At 39.4% G+C, this 24,694-nt stretch overlaps 1 protein-coding gene across 4 annotated transcripts in view; it reads right to left on the reverse strand.

Moving 5' to 3' along the window:
• PTPRA (protein tyrosine phosphatase receptor type A) overlaps window positions 1-24,694 on the reverse strand; it is a 142,962-nt gene that overhangs the window by 30,602 nt on the left and 87,666 nt on the right. For 3 of the 4 annotated variants that reach the window (XM_036009630.1, XM_028523771.2, XM_036009629.1), the window contains 3 exons: window positions 10,730-10,814; window positions 9,471-9,544; window positions 9,109-9,245 (listed from right to left, as the gene is read on the reverse strand). In XM_036009630.1, the coding sequence (XP_035865523.1) occupies window positions 9,109-9,245; window positions 9,471-9,544; window positions 10,730-10,814 (296 nt within the window). Of the gene's footprint in view, window positions 1-768; window positions 863-9,108; window positions 9,246-9,470; window positions 9,545-10,729; window positions 10,815-24,694 lie in introns of all 4 variants that reach the window. The other variant, XM_028523772.2, reaches the window with a different exon arrangement.

A 24,694-nucleotide genomic window follows, 5' to 3' on the forward strand; every position in this document is an offset into this window, starting at 1 on the left:
CTCTCCCAGTGGTTCTGTATCCTCATCAACATTTGCTATTGTCAGATTCTGAATATATCAAATGTCAGTTTAATTTACATTTCTCTGATTTATTGATGTTGACCATCTTTCCATAGTTTACTGGTCAACGGGGTTTCTTCTTTTGTAAATTACCTCACAAGCATTTTCCCCATTTTTTTTTCTACTGGATTGCTTGTTTGTTTTCTTCTTAATTTGTAGGAGTTGTTTATATATTCTGGGTAATCATTCTTCATCAGTTGTGTTACAAATATTTTTTTTCCAAGTTTGTGGACTGTCCTTTCATTTTCTTTATATCTACTTACAAACAGAAAACTTGCATTTTAATGTAGTCAAGTTAATTAATCTTTCCCTTTGTCAACATTTTAAGTCTCCAACCTTTTCTACTGTGAGATTATATTTTCCTATATCATTGTCTCTACATTTCATCATTTTGTCTTTTAGATTTCAGTATGTACACTAACTGGGATTGATTTTTGTGTTTGGTATGAGACAAGAATTCAATTTTATTTATTCCCATAGGATTACCCAATTGTCCCGGAACTATTTATTGTAAAGACCATCCTTTCCCCCACCAAAACTGCAACAGCATTTCTGTCATTCATAGGCTTCCATTTACACATAAATCTGCTTTTGAGCTCTCTGTTTTATTCCATTGATCAATCCATCTATCCCAGTGCCAATACACAACTGTCTTCATTGCTAGATTTCATAATAACTCTTTATATCTGGTAAGGCAGGTCTCCTCACCTTGTTCTTCTTCTTCAGGAATGTCTCGGCTATTCTTGAATCTTTTCTCCTCCATATAAATTTTAGAATCAGCTTGTCAAGCTCCACAAAAAACCTGTTGGGATTTTTATTGGAATTGCATTGAATCTATATATCAGTTCGGGGAGAATTGACATCTTTACAATATTGAGCCTTTTAATCCATTGATCTCATCTTTCACTAATTTAGGCTTTTTTCTTTTAATGTCTTTAAACATTTTAATAATTTTCTCCAATGAATTTGTAAATGTCTTGTTAAATTTATTCATAGGTATTTAACATTTTAAATGCTACTATAAATAGCCACCTTTGAAGAATTATTAAAATAAATAAAATAAAAATTATCAATAGATTCTGATTGTGGCTTATGTATGGAAATGCATTAATTTCTAATGCTGTTTTTGTATCTATTGATCTTCCTAAAATAACTTACTAATTCTAATAATTTATCTGATGAGACTGAATTTCTTTGAGGACGATATTCTATTCTGTGAAAAAATACATATTTTGTCTCTTCCTTTCCAATCTTTAATTCCTTTCATTTCTTTTCTTGCCTCACTATCCTGCCTAAGATCTTCAGTACTGTGATGAATTAAATTCATTCACTTTTATGTTTGAATTGCCTTTTAAATACTCTCAACCTAGCCCTGGCTGGTGTGGCTTGGTGGATTAAGTGCTGGCCTATGAACCAAAGGGTTACTGGTTTGATTCCCAGTCAGGGCACATGCCTGGGTTGAGGGCCAGGTCCCCAGTAGGGGTCATACAAGAGGCAACCACACATTGATGTTTCTCTCCCTCTTCCTCCGTTCGCCTAAAAGTAAATAAATAAAATCTTTTAAAACTCTCAACCTAATAGCTACCAATGCCTGAAAATTCTGCTGTGATGGAGAATATACTAACTTCCAAGGCAGTTCACCTAATCTTGGGACAGTTTTTTTGGAAGGACCCAACACCCAAATACACATTTCTTTTGTATTTCCCTTGTACTGACTAGTGTAAAACTCAGATGTCAGCTGGAGCTTTCTCTGCCCCTTGGGAATTCTGAACCTCCAATTTCCTGGACTGTTGAATTTGAAGCCATTGACACAGCGCTTGCTAATTCCTATAGGTCTTTGGCTCTAATCCATTTGTTTAGAGACAACTCATTAATGTAGATGCTATTCTGCCTCTGCCTCACTCTGATGACACACAGTCCTGTCACCAGATTATACACACATGCTTGTTTATCTGGAAACCCAAGAATGAAGCTGTCTCTACTAAAGACGCAGGATCCTGAGCAACAGGATGCCACACTTTGCAATGCACTGATTTTAACCATCTCACTGGCTCCACCTCACTCTCTCTTCTCTCTCCTATCCCCTTCCTTTAAGGAGTTACATTCTATCTTTTTTTTTTTTAAACTTTGAACATGCTTTAGGGATCTCAGTAAGTGGCTTTTGAAAGTGTTTCTAGTAAAAAAAAATCAGTGCTTCTTTTTAAAACAAATGCTGGCCAATAAAAACATTCCAGCTCATATATCTAGGACTAAAACAATCTCATAGAAATTTCAACCATGGTGGGGTTTCATAAAGACGCTACACACTCTCCTTCTAGCCTGTGAAATATCTGAAAACAGCTGTCATGTCCTATGCCTAATGTTCCTTCAGCTGTTCACCCCATGGTACAGTTTTTCGCCAAAACAACTTCCCATTCAGTGTTATTGTTTTTTGCAGAGACCTGACCGAAAGACTCCTGGCACAGTTCAAACTAGGGACATCAGCTCTTAACTCTACATGTTGTATATCCATCCTAAAGCTAAGCTCCATTAGCTTTTTTTAACCATAATTTAAAAAAACTCTGCTTTTAAAAATGTTATTAAAAATATGCTTTTGAAAAAGTAAGTCAAATAATTTAGAAGAAAGAAGTTCCCTATCATGTCTCTCCCATATTCTACCTCCCCTTACAGGTAGCCCATTGCTCATACTTTACAGTATTCTTCCAAACTTAAAAAAAAGCATTAACACAGCCACACACAGATGTACATTTTTTAAAGGGGGTATTATACCATGTATAATGTATACATTATACTATTGTATATATCTCATATATATATGATATATATCATATATACATGATATTATACCATGTATAATATCTCCTCTGTGATGTGTTTTCTCCACTGACAGTACAACTTGGAGATCTTTCCATGTCAACACATTAATTTTAATGACAGAATTTCATAATGGATTCAAGACATCATTTAGCTATTCTGCTATTGATAGATATCTGCTTTTCACTTCATTTTCTTTACTATTATAAGTGATGCTGTAATGAACATCCATGTACAAATGCGTATTTGGTTTTCTGTTAGTCTCAGAAGTTAGGCCAGATAGTGTAAGCACTTAAAACTTGCTTGACACTGTAAAATCATCCTTCCAATCCTATACCAATTTAAACTCCTTCCACAATGTACAACAGAATCTGTATCCTCATACCTTTGTCCAAACTTAATATTAATCTTTTACGATTTTCATATCTGACAGGACCAAAACAAAGATTAGTTTTAATATGATTACTAGATAGAGCTGAATTTTTTTTCATGTTCATAGACTCTATGTTTTTCTTCTGTGAATTGCCAATTTTGCTACAGTGATGTTCACTTTTTCCTCACAGGTTTGTTGATGCTCTTTATGTATTATGGAAAATTCTGTCTACCTGTGGTGAATAGCTTCTGTCAGTTGGCCGCTTTTTCATGAAGACATTTGTCATAGGGACATTTAACATTTTAAATACACTTACTATTTTTCAATCTATTCCACTCTGGCTTCTGAATCTTGTGTTTTGCTTATTAGAAAGGCCCTCCTCATCTCATGACAGTAAAAACATTATTCCATGATAACAGACACAGATTGGTGTGTCTGCCCTTGGTGTTATTCACCAGCCTCCTTCCCGGCAGGGCTGACGATGCAAGCATGGGCACACTTGCCCCACATGGATTCTCTCCGTCAGGATTCTGAAACCCCAAAAGAAGCAGAGGCTTCCTGAGAGGGCCCCAAAGCCAGCAAACAGAACCTGCTCTGCCTAAGGGCTGGTTGTCTACCTCATCTCTTGGTTCTGCCAGCTCCCCAAGTGTCTCCCCAGTTGACAGTTCTGTTGTTTTACTTAATTTAGTTGAGTTGACTTCTCTGGTTTTTAAATAAAGGACCGTAACTGACTTAGCAGTTAGCATCAGTGAGTGGGTTATAGTTAAGAGACTGATGGGGGAAATGTGGGTGATGTAAACCTTGATTCCTCTGTTCAGATAAAGAGAAAGGAACTGTCTGTCCATTTTCAGGAAGGGAAAGAGCAAGTCACTCATAGTGTATACAACTGTATAACAGTTACTTCAGTTATTGCTTGTGATCACCTGGAATGCGTTTCAGCTGGTGGTAAAGGGGTGGGAGAGTCCCAACAAAAGGAGATGAGAATTGTTGAAACAGAGGAGTAGGATTACTTCTGACCATAGTGGATAGCAAGAAAAAGCCCAGTTCCAACATCAAAAGCTCGTCTCCACAAACAGCACGACTCAGGGCCTTTCTATGACTCACTGCATATTTTGCTGAACCCAGTGTTAACATTTCAGAATTTTGCTGGTTGTTGAATGTTAATGACAATGAAATTCACATCTTTCCTGGGCTGATCATGTGAAAGACAGGGCCTTAGGTGAAATGACTGAAATGATGCTGAAAGGAAACAGAGTTGCTGGAGAAGGCCAGCTTCTAAAAATCTCTCTACTGCATCTTGCCTTTGTGATGAAAATTTCTCTACAACCCAGCTCTTTCTGCTGATGGATAATGAGCCATGTAAGCATAATATGATCTAGAGGGTAAAATACATAAACAAGGTAGAAAAGCAAAGAGCTAATAGAAAAAAATACAGAAATTCAATGAGCTGGATCTTCAAAAATCATTTAAAAGGGCGGGGGGGGGAGTGTAATTTTTGGATAAAGCCAAATTTATAATTATGGTATGGTTAACTAAACTTCCGAGTTAGTGTAACAGCTCAGGAAACTGGCCATAGTTCTAATGGTGGACCAGGCTGGCCAGTGGAAACCTGTACTGAATGCTAGATTCAGCTAGGTAACAATGAAAAGACAGAAAGTTCTTGGCACAAAGTAGAAGAGATCAGTGTTACATGGGATCCAATGGGCTCAACCTTCCTACTGATACCTTCACCATGTCCCCGATGAGATCCACAAGTGCCTTGCTGCAGGGTGTACACTAGTGAGGAAAGCACTGGAATCTTTCCCAAGTGCTTTCCTGGCTGTCTTTACCAGAGAAAGATGCTGTTGGAAGGGACTGGCTTTAAATTGGGAGTCCTGATCTTAGTGGGGTGGAAGGAGCCTCAGAGGCCACAGTTACCAGAGCTCAAACATCTCTGGTTGTGGATAATTCGTTGTGAAGCTCACAGTAATGAAAATGGGAGGAAGCCAGTCCAGGTCAGTTGAGGACACCTGACTAGACTGCCATGCTAGAGAAAGGGCCTCTTCACCCCCACTCCCAGACTGAGTCAGTTTACAGACCCACAACCCTTCAATGATGGGAATATGTAAGGAAGAAACCTGCCACAGCACATCAGCATTCATATAATATGAACTACTGTCTTCATCTTCCCCTAAGAATCTGCAGCCACATACCAGGGTAACTTTACCAGGTAAAGGGAAATATACCACATGGGGTCTGACCTTGAGCTAACTAATTCCTGGGAACCCAGAATGTCACTATTTTACGCTAGTTAGAATGGAACTTTTGCAGGCCAGCTGACGCAAGGAGTTTTGGCCTGAATTGGCCTCATGTTAGGAACTATTTTACCAATGAATGGTTGGAACAGATATCTATGTATGGCAAGTAGAATACCCACACTGTTCCGTAAACCCTTTGGATACAGACTAATACAGCAGCAAGAGCAAATGCAAGTTGCTGGAACAGTAATCTCTATTTACCAAAGGATAAGTCCCTAGGTGAGTCACAGAGATTCTAAGTGCTATAGAAGACTTGAAAGTTGCAGGATAATGATAATACATTTTCACATCCAAGTTTAGTGGTGGCATAAGTGAATGTTCAATAATAATAGTATTAGCTATTCTGATGCTTCCTATTACTTCCCATGCATACTACAAAATAGACTAGCACAAAAGACTGACCATTTTAAAGATGTCAGTAGATTATAACACATAAATCATGTGGAGCTGTGGATTTGAAGTTGCTTTTCCAGATATACTCTCCTTCCTATAGATTAACTTTACCCCTGGTTCCTGGAATAGCACTATTAAGGAGGCCAATACATGTTTTTTCCTTTATGGTGCACAAAGGCTACATGAAGCAATTCCCTTTCTCATGGCAGAAGCAGCCTCAGTGATGTCATTTGGACCTTTCTCTGCTGTGATTTGGTTTATCGGGATTTTGTCTCACTGTTTCATAGGACATCACCTCGACAACTATGCCGATGACATCAAGCTGAGAGGACTTGAAGGGCAGGATGTTATATATATTAGATATACATGCTAGGCATAAAAATAAATATATAGTGGCCTGCCACCTCAGCCAAGTTTTCTCAAAGTCAAAGGCTTGCACATGTCAGGATATCCCCTATAGACAAGTTGCTGCTTCTCCCCACCCAACCCTGGAGGAGGAGTCACGCTTGTTGGGCCATTTTGGATTTTGGAGACAGCATAAACCACTGGCTGATGTCCTGCTTTGACTCATTTATTGAGTGATCTGAAAGGAGAAGGCTCTCTAGCTGATCCAGGCCACAGAGAAACTGGCAGAGTCTATGGGGCCCTAAGTGTCTGGTTAAGGTTGAGCAGGAGAATCATACTGAAAAACCTTAAGATCTGAGGACAAGACTATGATCTTCTCAGCAAGACCATGTTTCTAGCTTTGCACTGGATTCTGGTGGTGAATATAAGCCTGACCATGGGACACTAGATATTCAAATGACTTCAATTACCCATCATAAACTAAATATTATGTGATTCAATAAGCCATAAATTTGGACATATCCAGCAGAATTCCACCACCAGCTGGAAGTGATGTGTACAGAATACTTGCCACACACCCACTCCCTTCAGTAGACACCTCTGACTCCCCAACGGTACCAATGGTTAACTGAAAAGAAAAAATGCCTGGCCTAGGGTACAAATGGCTGAGACATGCTAGCCCATTTGGAGGTGGACTGCTGTGAGATAATCTGTTCAAAGCATGGCTTTGAATGAGTATAAAAGAGAAATGCTTCCAGTGAACAGAACCTCAAGCAAGAGACCCCACTATCTATCTCAATGGTCCCCAACCTTTTTGGCACCAGGGACCAGTTTTGTGGAGGACAATTTTTACATGGATGGGGGTGCTGGGGAGGGAGACAGGAGGCAGAGCTCAGGGAGTTCAGGTGGCAATGCAAGTGAAGCTTTGTTTGCTCGCTGCTCAACTCCTGCTCTCCTGCATGGCCCAGTTCCTAACAGGCCATAGACTGGTACCAGTCTGTGGCCAGAGGGTTGGGGACCCCTCATCTATCTCACTGGTGGTCAGAATCTAAACCAATCCCTGGGTAGTGGACAACTGGAATAAGAAAGATAGGAAATATTTATGCTCCATGCATATGCTCACCAGAGGGCACTCATTGCTAACAACCAAGCAGATATTGGTCAGTCCTTTCCCTTAACATCTCAGTGCTGGCCCAAAGAGCCCATGAATATAGTGGCCATGGCTGCATAGCAATCGGCTCTCATCACAATATCTACTGAATTAGCCTACCATGCCTCTAAGAATACCACCTGCATCCAGGGATTTACTGGAATGCCTTGTCATGGGATCTCAGTGAATATTAGCTTCAAACAAAGATCTCATTTCACAGAAAAAGAAGTATGGCCATGGGGTCACACACCCCATTACCCAGAGCAGTTGGCACTTTGGACTGTACAACAGTAGAGTGTGTCTGTTAGAGACCTAGCTATGCTGCTAAGGCTGGGATGCCATCATGTGGGATGAGATAAACAGTCTCAATCAATAATGAGTAACAATGGTGCTGTTTTTTTCAACAGCCAGAAAAAAGGGTCCACGTCATTCCATTAACTCTTGCCAAGTAAATGGTCCCTTGCTTCACTTCTTGCCTCCCTCCCTACCTATAATCCACATTGTAGCCAGTGACTTTCTCAGGGTGCAGATCTGACCACGTCACTGTCTGTTCCCCTAAACCGTTCAGTGGTAGGGCAGATGAGTGGTGACCTACCTACCTGGTAACTGTCCCTCCTTTCCTCCCTTCTACTAGAGCTCCAATACTCTGGACTGGTCTCAGTCAGTTGTAGTAAGCCTATTTATCCCTGGCTTACGATTGGTTTAAAAAGAAGCATATGACAAGGGAAGTCTCCATAGGACTTTTGATAAAATTTTCCTCACTGATAAAAGGAGACACACAGGAAGAAACAGTCATCCTTTGTCCACTGGACCTTGTGATATTTCCACGTGCCTAGAACTGGGACAGCCATTTTGGTATCAGAGGGGAGCTGGCCTCAGAGACAAAGCTGACACACATGGTTAAGCTGAAAGGTGTGAAGGAGACAGAGTTTACCAATGCCCAAGTTGATAAATTAGTCAATTCTGGAACTGTCCCTCATGTCCTCAAATCCATTCCCCTTTTCCTAATCATAACCACCTTATGTCAATCTATCAGCACTTCTGGTATTAACAGCTGTCGCAGTCCTAACTGTATTTCCTGCACCCATTCTGATCTCCCTTAAGGCCATTCTCTATATAGCAGCCAGTTATTTTTCCAAAATATAAACCTAAATTCCCAAGATGAGACCTTTATTCTGCAGTCTAAGATAAGTCTTTACTTTCCACACTGAACTACTCCTTGTCTACGTAAGACACTCTGGGATCCCTATTCCAGATTCTAAAAGGGGACCTGTTTATACAGCCTCCTATTATTATGCAGCAGTCCTTCATGTCCTCTATCGCTATTTGAACTTACAGAGTTATTTTTGTTCTGGTTTATGAACAGTGAGTTTAAGTGTAGGGACTGGATCTGTTGCTCACCAGCAAATCCCAGCCATCTAGCACATATTAGATGCTTAGTAAGTATTTACTAATCAGTGTAACAGATGAGATGATGAAGGGATAGATGGATGGGTAGATAAGGGAGGTAAGGCAAATCTTTCTTCATTTCCTGTCCATAATCACATTGGAAAAGAGTCAGATGAACTTGGTAAAAATTTTCTCACCTCTTAATCCATTAAAAACCTGATTTCTCCCACAAGACCTTAGGTCTGCTTTCCTCCCTGCTAACACACCAGTCTCAGCAAAGAACTCACATTGAATTCCTCTCTGAAGAGCTTATTGTCATCAGCCATTCTCCGGTTAATCTCTTCTTCCAGCTTGTCCACGGGCAGGGGTGGATACTTCCTGTTGGTGCTTGGGGACCTGGCCAGAAGTGGCATGCTCTGTGGCTCTGCAGTGCACAAGGGGGAATGTTGGTCAGGGGCCCTGGGAACTAGCCCTTCTCTGGAGACTAAACTGGGGACTCTAATTCATGGACTGAGCCTCCAAGAACTAGGGCTGCTCCCTTCAAGTCTTTTTATTTTTCCTATTAGGATAAGGAAATCCTCAATTTCTTGATTTTCTTCTTCATGAAGGTTCCCCATGCCATTAAAGGGTTCCTTAAAGGGTTCCTTACCCACATCCTCAGTGCGGCCATTGGACAAGCGGAAAGAATTGGAATGGCTCCCAGCTTGCTTGTATTTCTTAAACCTAATGAGAAAATGTTCATAGTGAAAAACTAAGCACAGAGGCAGAAGAAACCAATCATTGGCTTTGTATTTCCACTTATCAATTCAGCCTTTCTAAATTTCCTTCACCAAATAAACAGGCTCCTTTAGAGATAGGTCCCGCACATGCTGAACAACTCCATTCCATGGTGCTCCTGCTCACCCTCAGCACACTAGAATCCAAGCCAGGTAACACCACCAGTATATTCTAGCTTGTGGCTCTGTGCAGCTCCAGTTCCAGAACTCACTGGAGATCACAGCCATACCAGGTCAAAAAGGGATGAGTGGGAAGAACATAGTGTGTGTGGGGGTGGGGGGGATCCAGGAGGTGGGGTAGATAAAACTATCCATATCAAACAAAAATTCTGGTATTTTCCCAGTGCAACCAGGGAAAAGCCCAGAACTTCAGACTGGATGGGCACAGGTCTGGCCTGAAGTCTCCTGCAGAATGATGGAGACATATGACAAATCATAGGGATGTACAAGGTCCCCCTCTCTTTATCCCTGTAGAAGAACAGAAGGGGCACACAGAACAGCTTAAGCCAAAGATAAGGGTAGAGTTAAACCCAGTTAGTCAGGGCAGTAACATGAACAGGAGAAGAACAAATACACTTCCCTTTTTTCTCCCATGGGTTCCCCTTTCATGTTTTTGTTCTCTTAAATAGCATTATCTAGAGGACCCTGAGAGTCAGCAAGGGGAACCCTATATAACTTACATGGTTTAATTCAGCATTCCAGGGTTTGGGGAACAAAGCCCCAATCAGAAATAACAGAGGCCTTTATTAAGCATAAAATCTCCATCAGGGCACTTTTAAGGGTTGCTTCAACAGGGCTAGATATGAAGACTGTAAACAGCTATCAGTAATAACAGATTGTAGCTTCTTTCCTCGACCTCTAAATCACCATCCTGGACTTTAGGTTGGAGTGGAGTTGGGGGGCTTGATTTGGACAGGTCAAAGGGTAGGGGACTGGGTCTTGAGGAAGACTATGTAGAGCTTTAAACCATTTTTAAGTAGGATTTGAATCTTAGGAGCACTATCATGAGTCATTCCCCTATATCCTACTTATTGTCCTTACCCTACTGTCTTCTGGACTGTGTGGGCTTGAGACCTGAGGTTACTGAAATAAAAGTCCACAAGAATGCAGAAGCATTAGCTCATATGCTCACCTTAACATGTACAGAACTATGATTATGAACACGATCACTAGCAGAAAGGACAGGGCCACCATCACTGCAATAATTGGAGTCTTATCTGAAATTGAAAGAACAAAACATGTCATTACCATTGTATGCAAGAGAGGGCTCAAGTTGGCTGCTCAGGTCATGGACAGAGTGACTGAGAGCAAAAGGAAAACACTTCCCACTGCTACCTCATCTCTGACCTATACATTTGTTTTCTAACTGCCCTCCTGCATTTGAATAAAAGCGCTTTGAAGGCAGAGATTGTGTTTTGTCCATTGTTATAGACCCTAAAACAGTGCTTAGTACATAAAAAATGACTATTTGAAAGCATGAACATATCCGATCCTGATGTTAATCTGAGTATGAGGGCTAACAATCTACTCTCTCCCCAGCTTCAATGGGCTCCATCTAGAGGAAGATGGGAAAGGTAGGAAAAAGGACAATTTTCTAATCATAAACCCAAATGGTTTCCTGGCACAGAAAATACTGTTCCTGATTAAAGCAAGGAGACATTAGATCCCCAAACACTATGTATCCAAAATGCTGGGCACCCTTTTCTACCTCTTTCCACAGCCACCTTTTACAAGAACCCCAACTGAAGCAGTATCTGGCTGAGAGATATATCAGAAGGCAGGCCCTTGGATTTCCATTCCATAGGGTCTAGCTTCCTTCCCACCCAATACTTGTAGCCTTCTTTCTCATGGCAGCTGACCCAGTGATGACTCATCCTCCTCTACTCTCATGCCCCCACCACAAACTATACAGCCAGTCTGAGTTTGTAACTATCTTCACCATTTTTGCTCCTGCTAAAAGGGAGGATGAATCCCTCCCATGTGAAAAGTCAATGCTGTCACACATGCTATGGATTACATCTATTACTGTCACCTCAAAGACTTGTCTTCTTGACCTCATTTACCCTCCTCTAGTTACCAACAGCCCCAGGCTTCATTCACAGTTAACTTCTCACAAGATAGTCATTTCCTCTAATTCTTTACCCTCCAGGTACTCCTTATCCTCAGTGTTCCATTTAAATTGCTCATCAAGGACACCAACAAATAACATGTTCCAAAATCCAATGGAAACATTCCCATCCTCATTTGATTCAACCTCTTAGCAGCATTCATTAAAAAAATTATTAATGGACAAGCAATTGTATGCCAGGCACTGTTCTAAACCTGGGAACAGAAAAGCAATCAAGCAGAGAAGGAACAGAGTCTACATTCTGGAGGAAGTTGGTGGTGGGGGGATACTTTGCACCTATTATTATTTATAAATAATAAATACATTATTTCAAATAGGGATAGGTGCTATGAAGAAAAGAACAGTAGAATTGATCCAAGATAGTGGCAGAGTAGGTGAAGGGACACTAACCTCTCAGGATCAAACTGCAATTACAACTAAGTTATAGAACAATAAACCTTAATAACTAACTGAAGACTAGTTGAACAGAAGACTTATAACCAAGGATTTACAGAAGCCACATTGAGACTGGCAGGAATGGCAGACGTGAGAAAAGGGTAGGCCTTGCACCCATGCGCATTAGCTGATAATCTAAAGGGATAGCTCAGGTGCAAAGGTCCACTCTGAGGGGCAAGGGGTCCCAATACCAGAGCTGGGAAGAGGCGCCCGTATATTATTTGGATATGAAAATCATCAGGGATTCTGTCTGCCAGGGAGAGACAAGAGTGTGCTACAAACCCAGGTACACAAAATCTCATTCACAGGCACTCACCCTGGGCTCCAGCGAAGAAAAGGAAGCTCAGAGGGTTGTGTGGCTTTGGGGAGAAAACTAAATGAACAGCTGCCAAGGTTCTTATGCTGAGTCCTTTACTCATACCACCAACAGATGCCATCTCTCCTGGGTCAAGCACTCCCCTCCACACTGTATCAGCCTAAGGGAATGTACTAGCCCCACTCTCCTGACTCCCTGTGGCCCTGCCATGCAGAGTTCCCCTTCTTCCACATGGCTAAATCTTGGTATATTTTAGCCTGATAAACTCTGCTGGCTTCACTGTAACAACTCCCTGAGACCCTGTCCCACCACAAAAATCCCCAGGCCCCCAGTGGGTGGCAGCTGGCCTTGGTGTACCCCGAGACTTTTGCTTAATAGCCTCAAATCCAGCACTGATGCCAAGTCTGAATCTGTATCAACCTGGTGAACACCACTCACCCCTCCCTAGTAACTCATTAAGAACCTACCTCACACAACTAGCCTAACAGGCAGCTGGTGGTGGATCTCAGGATGCCTTGGGCCTTTTGCTGACCTGCCCCCAGACTTGGTGCTGGTGGAAGCCAGACTTGGTATGCAACTTGCCTTCTCCTATGCACACCCAGGCCCAGGAGAGGCAATCACAAACTGTGGATCACTTTGTAGTTCCAAACGGGTAGTCCAGGGCCAGTCACAGGAAGTGCCTGGCATTGACTTGCACCCAAGAGGCCTCAGAATCAACACACTGGTGGTGGGCTTCAGACCACATCAGAGTATAATCCAACTGGCTCCACAAGTGGCACACCCAGAAGGAGTTCTTGGCAGGCAGCAGATCCTGCAGGGGCGAATTCCATATATAGCTCATACACTGTGGTTAGGGTTGATCCTTATATCAGCTAGCCTGAGAGTCAACCCCACCCATGGATGTGCCAACAGCAATCAAGGCTCAACTACAACAGGAGGGCTCACATAATCCACACAAGGCAGATTTCTGGAGCACCTAGCACAGGTGATCAGGGATACTGCAGCACTGAGCTCCAAAGATACCTACCATAAGGCCACAATACCAAGATGGGGGGCACAGCACATTTACCTAATATACAGAAACAAAAACAGAGAGGCAGACAAAATAGGAGACAAAAAAGCATGCCCCAAATGAAAAGAGAGGAGAAATCCTCAGAAGAAGAAGTGAATGAAATGGAAGCAAACAATCTACATTATATACAGTTCAAAACAATGATTATAAGGATGCTCAAGGAACTTAGGGGAAGAATAGATAAACTCAGTAAAACTTAAAGAGATAGTAAACATAAAAAAGGACAGAAATCATACAAAAGCAGTCAGAAATGAAGAATATAGTATCTGAAATGAAGACTATACTAGATGTAATCAACAGCAGGTTAGATGAAGTAGAGGAATGAATCAGTGATTTGAAAGACAAGGTAGTGGAAAACAATCAGAACAGCAAAAAGGAAAAAGAGCTTTAAAAAATGAGGATAGTTTAAGGGATTTCTGAGACAACATCAAATGTAATAATAGCTGCATCACAGGGGTACCAGCAGGAGTTGAAAGAGAGCGAGAGATTGAGAATCTATTAAAGTAATAACCAAAAACTTCCCTAACCTGGTGAAGGAAAAAGATGCAAAAGTCCAGAAAGGCAGAGAGTCCCAAACAAGATAAATGCAAAAAGGCCCACACCAAGACCCATTATAATTACAACGGCAAAGGTTAAAGACAAAGAGAAAATCTTTAAATTAGCAAGAGAAAGATAATACCTACAAGGGAGCTCCCATAAGACTGTCAGGTGATTTCTCAACAGAAAGCAGGCCAGAAAGAATTGGTATGAAATACTCAAGGTGATAAAAAGCAAAGACCTACAATCAAGACTACCCAGCAAGGCTGTAATTTAAAATTGAAGGAGAAATAAAGAGCTATACAGACATGGAAAAGCTAAAAGAATTCATTACTACCAAACTAATACTACAAAAAATGTTAAAGGGTCTTCTTTTAAAAAAGAAAGAGAGGAACATAACTATAAAGAATAAAATGGCAATAAATATGTACCTCTCAATCACTTTAAATGTAAATGGATTAAATGTATTAATCAAAAGACACATAGGGTAGCTGAATGCATAAGAAAACAAGTCCCATATACAGAGTCTTGTTTGTATGGAAATAATAAATAATAATACAAGAATATACTCTGTGTTTCACATACTTACAACTGTAAACCTACTTTTGCCTCACCTTGTATATGCTGCCTACAAAAGACCCATGTCAGATGGAAAGTTACACACCAGACTGAAAGTAAAAAACTAGAAAAAGAGAGTTCACGTGAAATGAAATGAAAGAGAAAGCCAGGATAGCAATTTACATTAGACAGAATAGACTTTAAAACAAAGGCTGTAATGAGACAAAAAAAATTACCTAATGATAAAAGGATCAATCCAACAAGAGCATGTAACTCTTATAATAATTTTTGCACTCAACACAGGAGCACCTAAATATATAAAGCAAATATTGATGCATATAAGGCGAGAGATCTACAGTAAAAGAACCATAGTAGGGGATTTTAACACCCCAATGACATCAATGGATAGACATTCCAGACAGAAGAGAAACAGGAAAACAGTGGCCTTAAAGGACACACTAGATCAGATGGATTTAATTGATATTTCCAGAGCATTTCACCCCAAAGCAGAAGAATATACATTCAATTCAAGTGCACATGAAACATTTTCCAGGACAGATCACATGTTAGGATGCAAAACAAGTCTCAATAGATTTAAGAAGACTGAAATCATATCAAGCATCTTCTCTGACTACAACAGTATGAAATTAGAAATCTATTCCAAGAAAAAACTCCTGAAAAACATATAAGCACATGGGGGGACCAAATAATGTATTACTAAACAATGAATGGGTTAACAATAAAATCAAGGAAAAAAATTTTAAAATACCTTGAGACAAATGAAAATTGAAACATAAAAAACAAAATCTATGGGACACAGGGAAATCAGTCTTAAGAGGGAAATTCATAGCATTACAGATCTACCTCTAGAAACAAAAAATATCTCAACTAAACAATCTAATCTTGCATCTAAAGGAATCAGAAAAAGAACTACAAAGCCCAAAGTGAGAAAAAATTAAATAATAAATATCAGAGCAGAAATAAACAAAGTAAATTAAAATCATAAATGAAAGAGAACAATTGATACCACAGAAATACAAAGAATTATAAGAAAATATTATGAACAACTATATGCCAAACACTGGACAACCTGGAAGAAACAGATAAATTCCTAGAAACATACAATCTTCCTCAACTGAATCAAGAAGACACAGATATCTGAACAGATCAATTACAACTAATGAAATAAAAAAACTCCCAATAAGCAAAAGTCTTGGACCAAATGGCTTCACAGGTGAATATTACCAAACATTCAAAGATGAACTATCCTTCTCAAACTATTCCAAAAAATTTGAAAGGAGGGAAGACTCCCATACTCATTTGACAAGGCCAGGATTATCCTAATTCCAAAACCAGATAAAGACACTACAAAGAAAAAAAAAATTACAGGCCAATTTCCTGATGAACAGACATGCAAAAATCCTCAACAAAATGGTAGCAAACGAAATTCAGTAATACATTAAAAAGAACATACATCATGATCAAGTGGAGCTATTCCTGGAATGCAAGGTTGACACAATATCCGTAAATCAGTTGATGGGATACACCACATGAACAAAACAAAGGATAAATCATGTGATCATACCAATACATGCAGAAAAAGCATTTGACAAAAGCCAGTACCCATTTATGAGAAAAATTCTCAGCAAAGTGGGAATAGAGGTAACATACCTAAACATAAGAAAGGCTATAATTAAAATAAAATTTTTTAAAAAATGATACAAATTAAAAAAAAAAAAAAAAGAAAGGCTATATATGACAAACCACAGCTAACATCAAACTCAATGAAGAAAAACCAGAAGTGCTTCCCTTAAGATCAGGAACAAGACAGAGCTGTCCACTTTCCCCACTCTACTTTCAGCACAGTACTGGAAGTTGTAGCCACAGCAATCAGAAATTAAATACATCTAAATTGAAAATGAAAAAGTAAAACTGTCATTATTTGCAGATGACATGATACTATATGCAGAGAACCCGAAGGATTCCACCAAAAAACCAGCAGACCTGGTAAGTTCAGTAAAGTAGCTAGATACAAAATCAATATCTAGAAATGGTTGCGTTTTTATACGCCAATAATGAACTATCAGAAAGAAAAACTAAGAAAACAATCTCATTCACAATTGCATCAAACAAAATAAAACACCTAGGAATAAATTTAACCAATGAGGTAAAAGACCAGTACTCAGAAAAGTGTAAGACACTGAAAAAAGAAATTAAAGAAGATATTGTACAAGTAAGTGGAAGCATATACCATGCTCATGGTTGGGAGGAATTAACATCATTAAAATGTCCATACTACCCAAGGCAATCTATAGATTCAATTCAATTCCTATCAAAATAGCAATAGTGTATTTCACAGAACCAAAATAATCCAAAAATTCTATGGAACCACAAAAGACCCCAAATAGCCAGAGCAATCTTAAGGAAGAAGAACAAAGTTGGAGGTGTCATGCAAGCTGGTATCAAATTATATATTCTACAAGGTTATAGTAAACAAAACAGCATGGTACTAGCAAAACAAAAAAACAAAAACAAAAAAACAACACAGACACATAAATCAATGGAACAGAATAGAGAGCTCAGAAATAAACTCATACCTATATAATCAATTAATATTTGACAAAGGAGGCAAGAACATATAACAGGGTCTATTATAGTTTATTCAATAAATGGTGTTGGAAAAATTGGACAGATATCATGCAAAAAAATGAAACTAGACCACTTCTTACACCATATGCAACAATAAACTCAAAATGGATTAAAGACTTAAATGTAAGACTCAAAACCATAAAACCTGTAGAAGAAAACATAGGTAGCAAAATCCCTGACATTTCTCTTAGCAATATTTTTCTGATATATCTCCTGAGACAAGGGGGAAACCCCCCCCCAAAAACAAATGAAACTGATCAAACTAAAAAGGTTTTGCACAATAAAGGAAACCATCAACAAAACAAAAAGACATTTTACCAAATGGGAGAAGATATTTGCCAATGATAAATCCATTAAAGGGTTAATCTCCAAAATTTATAAAGAACTCATATAAACTGACCACCAAAAACAAAAACAAAAACAAAAACAAAAAAAACCCCAATCCAATTAAAACATGGGCCAAGAACCTGAACAGACACTTCTCCAAAGAGGATATACATATGGCCAAGAGCCATTAGACAAGATGCTCAATGTCACTAATCACCAGAGAAATGTGAACTAAAACCACAAAGAGATATCACCTCACACCTGTCAGAATGGCTATCATCAATAAATCAACAAACAACAAGTGCTGGTGAAGATGCAGAGAAAAGGGAACCCTCATGCACTATTAGTGGGAATGTAGATTGGTGCAGCCACTGTGAAAACAGTATGGAGGGTTTATGAAAAAAAAATTAAAAATGAAACTGCTTTATGACCCAGTCATTCTACTTCTGGGTTATTTATCTGAAGAAATCCAAAACACTAATGCAAAATACATGCACCTGATGTTCAATGCAGCATTATTTACAATAGTCAAAACATGGAAGCAACACAAGCTCCCATCAATACTAGTGGATAAAAATGCTGTGGTACATATATATATATACAATGGAATTTTACTTGGCCACAAGAAAGAATAAAATCTTACTATTTGCGACAGTACATGAGTGAAATACATGAGTCAGAGAAAGACAAATACTATATGATTTCACTTACATGTGGACTCTAAAGAACAAAATAAGCAAACAACATAGAAACAGACTCACAGACAGAAAACAGATTGATGGTTGTGGGGGGTACGGACTGCATGAAAAGGATGAAGGGGAGGGATTAAGAAGTACAAATTGCTGGTTGTAAAATAGTCACAGGGGTATAAAACACAGCCTAGGGAATATAGTTAATATTTTAATGACTACGTATGGCACCAGGTGGATACCGGAAATGCTGGGGGGAGCACTATGTGAAGTGTAAGATTATCTGAACTCTGTGTTATACACCTGAAACTAATCCAAAATAACATTGAGTATAAACTGTAATTTAAAAAAATAAATAAAACACCATTAACTTTTTTAAAAAAGAAAGGAACAGTAGGGGAGTAGGGAATGATGGGTTAAAATGGGCAGTGACTAGCTATTTTAGAGTAGTCTGGGAAGGTGTAAAGTGGTTATGAGGTCTATATAATGTAAAGTGAACCATGCAAAGACTGGACAAAGAGCTTTCTAGGCACAGGAACAGCAAGCATCATAGCCCTTAGGAGCTTGGCAGGTTCAAGAAATAGCACAAAACCCAATTTTGATAAAGTGTGGCTGGAGAAGTAGGCAAGGGCCTGAAGACTTAGGGGTCTGTAGACCATGGTACTGAGTGTAGATTTAATTCTGAATGTTATAAGAAACACTATGTGATTGGACAGCTTTGAACAGGGGAGAGAAATAACTGGATTTACATTCTTTTAAAAGTTCAACTAGCTATATGACTCAAAAACAGCCATCATGAAGTGGGAGGTAATACTAGCAGAATATGGTCTTATGGATGCCAAGAACAGAGTTTTTCAGGAAGGAAGGAGTAAACAGCTCAATCACATATTAATGACAGATTAAGTAGGATGAAGACAGAGAAGTGAAAGTGAATTTAAAGGGATACAGAGAAAAGGAGCAGCATGTGGGAGGGAAATGTGGGGTGGAAGTTTCTTTTTTAAGAGATGGAAGATACACTATACTTCTTTGTTGATGACAATTTTCAACACACCCTGGTGTGTGCCTCTTATCTTAAAATGAGCATTCAAACTAGCTGATTACTACCTTCTCTTTGAAGAACTTTCCTCTCTTCGCTTCCACAACAAAGCACTCTTTTGATTTTCCTTCTATCTCTTAGCTGATCTGTCACATTTCCTTTGCTAGTTGCTCTTCCAACACCAAATCTTTAAATGTCTGGTTTCCTCAGGGCTCTGTCCTTGGTACTCTTCTCTACACTCTACACAGCTTATCTGATGAGACGGCTGTAAACAGAAATGATATGCTAGCAATTCCCGTATGTGCAGCGCTTGATTAGACCTCGCTTCTGAGCCTACATGCCATCTCCACTTTAAATTTCACAGGCAATGCAAACTTGTTGCCTAAAATGTTTCTCTTACCATTCAATAAGCTAGCAATGACATCCACCCATCCTGTTGTTCAAGTAAGAAATGTGGAACTCCCCTTGATTTCTTCCTCAGGCTCATCTTCTATATCTAACCCAGATGCAAGTGATATGTTTTCAGGCTAAAACAAACGCCTTATATTTGATTTTTTTCCATTCTGTTGCCATCACTATAGTCTAAATCTTTATCCTACTTTATCTAGATCGTAGTAATAAGCCTCTGTCCCTTGCAAAGCAGGCAGAGGGATCTCTAAGAAAGCCAATCAGATGGTGTTCCTCTCATTAAAACATTTGGATGGTTTCCCAAGCCTTTAGAAGGAAATCTAATATTCTTGTTTAATGTTTTTTAAATTAATTAATTTATTTTTAGAGAGAGGAGAAGGGAGGGAGAAAGAGAGGGAGAGAAACATCAGTGTGTGGTTGCCTCTCACATGGTCCCCACTGGGGACCTGGCCTGCAACCCAGGCATGTGCCCTGAACAGGAATCAAACCAGTGACCCTTTGATTCACAGCCGAGCTCAATCCACTGAGCTATACCAGCCAGGGTAGAAATCTAATATTCTTGCTCTGGCCCACAACAACCTCCCCCAGCCCTTGCTTACTCTATCTCCTGCCACTCTTTCCTTGCTATTTAAACTTCAGCCACTAGTGTCTTTCCATACCGAGTTCCTTCCTTTCCTAGGCCTGTGAATGTGTGATTCCTTCTGCTTTTAAACCGCCTCCTTCCATCTTTGCCTGGCTAACTCCAAGTCATCTAGTTCTCATTTTAAGTGTTACTTTTCCTAGAGAAATCTCTTCTGTTTCTTAATACTAAATTATGATCCTAAATCTGTGTTTTCTTATTTCTAAAATTAGTTATTCTGAAGATTAAGTGAGATTATCCATATAAAGTTCTTGGCACAGTGACGAGCACATGTGATGAAGTCTATCCAGAAAAAGTCCAGTCATTGTTAACATAATGAGAATGGTTTGCACCACATCCATGTAACCTGGCAGGCAAGGAGAGTGGACTGGAATGCAAACACGTGAACAATGATGACTTCACTGTACTAGTCATGGGAGCAGCAGACACTATTGAGTGAGCATGTGTACTGTGTGGCCATTGCATTCAAAGTGACTGGGCAGGTAAAGCAATGAACTGGCATCAAATTTTGCATTAAGCTTGAACATTTCTCTGCGGAAACTATATGCATGATTCAGAAGATCACAGCTATGGGCAATTGGTGATTGGCCGCTTCATCACGACAATGCACCTGCTCATGCATCACGTCTTGTGCAGAATTTTTTTGTGAAACATCAAATCACCCAGGTGACTTGGACCCCCTACAGTACAAATTTGACGCCCTGTGACTTCTGGCTTTTCCCCAAACTAAAATCACCTTTGAAAGGGAAGAAATTTCAGACTGTCAATGTGACTCAGGAAAATACAATAGGGCAGCTGATGGTAATTAGGAGAATTGTGTGAGGTCCCAACAGGCCTACTTTGAAGGGGACTGAGGCATCATTGACCTAAGAACAATGTTTCTTATATCTTGTATCTTCTTTAATAACTGTCTCTATTTTTCATATTACATAGATTGATACCTTCTGGATAGACCTCGTACTATTATGTACTCAGTCAATGTTAGCCAGGATTCTTTATCATTCTCACAGAGCACTCTGTTATTTCCCTTGATACTGCCTCTGTTATTACCTCTCCCACTTTGTAATTTTATATATATACGTGTGTGTATATTTATTTTAGTTGATTAATGAGTGTCCCTTCTTTAAACCGTAAATTCTATAAGGACAAGCATTTCATACCTAGTTTGTTTCTCACCATATACCTAAAACCTAGCACAGAATTTCAGCCACAGTTGGCAATAAATACTGGACTACACTAAGTGAATGAATAAACAAATTAATGATTGATATATCACTAAATATATCTTTATTAAATGCCAAACAGAGGGCTATATAGCGAGTATTAAAAGAACTTAAAACATCTAGCTTGAGATGTTTTATAACGAAGTCTAAAACATCCCTTGAGATAGTTAGCTGAATCAATAATTTTACTTATTTCTCTTCCCAAAAGGGCACTGAAATAATATAAGAAACATAAACATACTAATGAACTACAAGCATGTTGAGAAGGCAGCAAAGGATGACATCAGTAGACCAAAAACTCAGAGATTTATGGGAGGCAAAACAGATGGGACTGGACTGCTGAAGAGACCTACCAGAGCTGAAGAACCTGTATTTGAAAGGTAAGTACTGGTTCTAATAGTCTGGGCCTGGAAACACATCAAGCTCAGATTCACCTGGGAGTGGGGATGAAAGTGAGCATCGGTGTAGGAGGATGGTATTTAACCAAAGGCTTGCCAAAGCAGATTCAGTACACCCACAAGCTGAGTAACAAGCAGTGGTGTCTCATCTAGGTTCAGATGGAAAAACACGGCTTTATCAAGGGTGGGGGCAGGGGAGGTTGGCACAGAGAGTGCCGATTATTCTTTAAAAGAATGCTCTCTGTCTGTGTGTATGTGTGTGTATTTAAACTTTTTATTATGGGAGACTTACACCAGATTAAAGTGAACACCACAATAAGCCACTATGTACTTATCCTTCACTTCAACATTATCACTATATGCCAGTTTTTTAAATCTATACCGGGGTTCTTCAACCTCGAACTAATGAAATTTTGGGCTAGATAATTCTCTGTTGTGGAGAGCTGTCATGGTCACTATGAAATGTTTAAGAATATACCTGGCCTCTACCTACTAGATGCCAGAAGCAAACCAATTGTGATGACCAAAACATCATCTCTAGACATTGTCCAACTGTCCTCTGAGGGAAAATTTGCCCTGAGTTGAGAACCACTATTCCATATCCATCCCACTGGAGTATTTTAAAGCAGATCTGAGGCATACCATAGCAACTGTAATTACTTTAGTGTACCTCACTAAGCGATAAGAATTCTTAACACAATTACAACACCATCATCACATTTGAAAGGCAACACAAATTCCTAAATATAATCTAATATTCAGTTACTTTTTAAATATCCCTGATTGTCTCATACACCCTTTTTCTCTTTTGGTTAGAATTGACATCTAGAGAGGATCTATATATTGCATATGATTGCTAGGTACACTAAGTCCACAAAGCGTTTCCTGGGGCCCTGAAGACAGAGATAATTCTAGGAAGCTGCAAGAGATGAAGGGGAAAGAGAAAAGGTAGTTATGCCTAGAGGATAGCTGTGTCCAACTTCCTAATCCAAACTGGACCCCTAGTTTAGGATATGTCCCTGTTTGTCCTCCTGAAGGGACACCTACTGTGAGCACAATCCAGTCCAGTAAATGTCCCAGAGCAAAGCTTAACCACAGCCCTACAGGTGACCTTCACAAAAACCAAGGACAGCAATGATAGTCCTGGGAAGAAGAGGCAATACAAAAAATAGAATAATCTTTTAAAAATGTACTGCAATTTGTACAAGAGAGCACTGTTAATTTTTTTAAAGCCACACTATAAAACAAGGAGCAATCTCACACCTGTCAGGATGGCTACTGTTAAAACAACAACAACAACAACAGAAAATAACAGGTGTTGGCCAGAATGTGGCGAAATTAGAACCTTGTGCATTGTTGGTGGACATGTAAAATAGCACACAAAAGAATAAAAATAAAATTACCACATGATCTAGTAATTCCACTTCTAGGTTTATGCCCAAAAGAATTTAAAGCAGGGTCTTGAAGCCCCAGCCAGTGTGGCTCATTTGGCTGGGCATCATTCCACAAACCAAAAAGCTGCCGGTTCCACTTGCAGTCAGGGTACATGCCTGGGTTACAGGTTCAGTCTCTGTGGTCATGTACGGAAGGCAATTAACTGATGTTTCTCTCCCTCTCTTTCTCCCTCCACTCTCCTCTCTCTCTCTTAAAAAAAATTTATAAAGCAGAGTCTTGAAGAGATTTTTGCACACCCATGTTCATAACAGCATTAGTCACAACAGCTAAAATGCAGAAGCAACCAATTTTCTACTGATGGATGAGTAAATAAGCAAAATATGGTATATACATAATGGAATATTTTCAGCATTAAAAAGGAAGAGAATTCTGACACAAACAACAGAACATTGAGGATACTGTGCTAAGTAAATGTCAGTCAGACACACAAAAAACCCAAATACTGTATGATTCCACTTACAGGATATAACTAGAAGAGCCAAATTCAGAGACAGAAAGCAGAATAGTAGTTGCCAGGGGCTGGGGTGAGGGGAAACTGGGAAGTGATTGTTTAATAGGTCTGGAGATACAATTTTACAAGATAAAAAAGGTTATGGAGATGGATGGTGGTGATGGTTGCAAAACAGTGTCCATGAACTCAACACCAATGAACTGTACACTTAAACATGGTTAAAACAGTACACTTTGTATGTATTTTACCATTTGTAGCATTGTGACAATAAACAATGGGGGGAGACAGAGCAATCTGAGAATTAAAAAAGAGTTCTTAGAAAACTAAAACATGATTAGGGGAAAAACAATCTCGACAGAAAGGCTGAAAAGGAGAAGAGACATAACGAAACAAATCAGTATCATGAAAGGCCAAATCATGGAAGTTCCCAGAACACAGAGCAAGCAGTAAGAGTGAGAGAGAAACTGTGAGAGCAATGAGACAAGCTACACATATCTAGGAGTTCTAGTATCCATTCAATAGGAATTCCCAAAAAAGAGAACAGTAAAAAAGCAGGGGAAGAAATTATACAAGAAAGTTCTGAGTTATCAGGCCGAAAGAAACCATACAATTGAAAATACTGAAGAAAAAGATCTTTACCTAGATGCATCCTGACAAAACTTTAGAAAATTTGGATTGAAATCAACCAACCATAAACCATCCATAAAAGCTTCCAACAGAAGAAAGAAGGTTCTCTACAGAGAAATGAGAATCAAATTCACATATGATTGCTTAT

Source organism: Phyllostomus discolor, chromosome 9 (assembly GCF_004126475.2).
Source record: "Phyllostomus discolor isolate MPI-MPIP mPhyDis1 chromosome 9, mPhyDis1.pri.v3, whole genome shotgun sequence".
NCBI classification, from domain to species: domain Eukaryota; kingdom Metazoa; phylum Chordata; class Mammalia; order Chiroptera; family Phyllostomidae; genus Phyllostomus; species Phyllostomus discolor.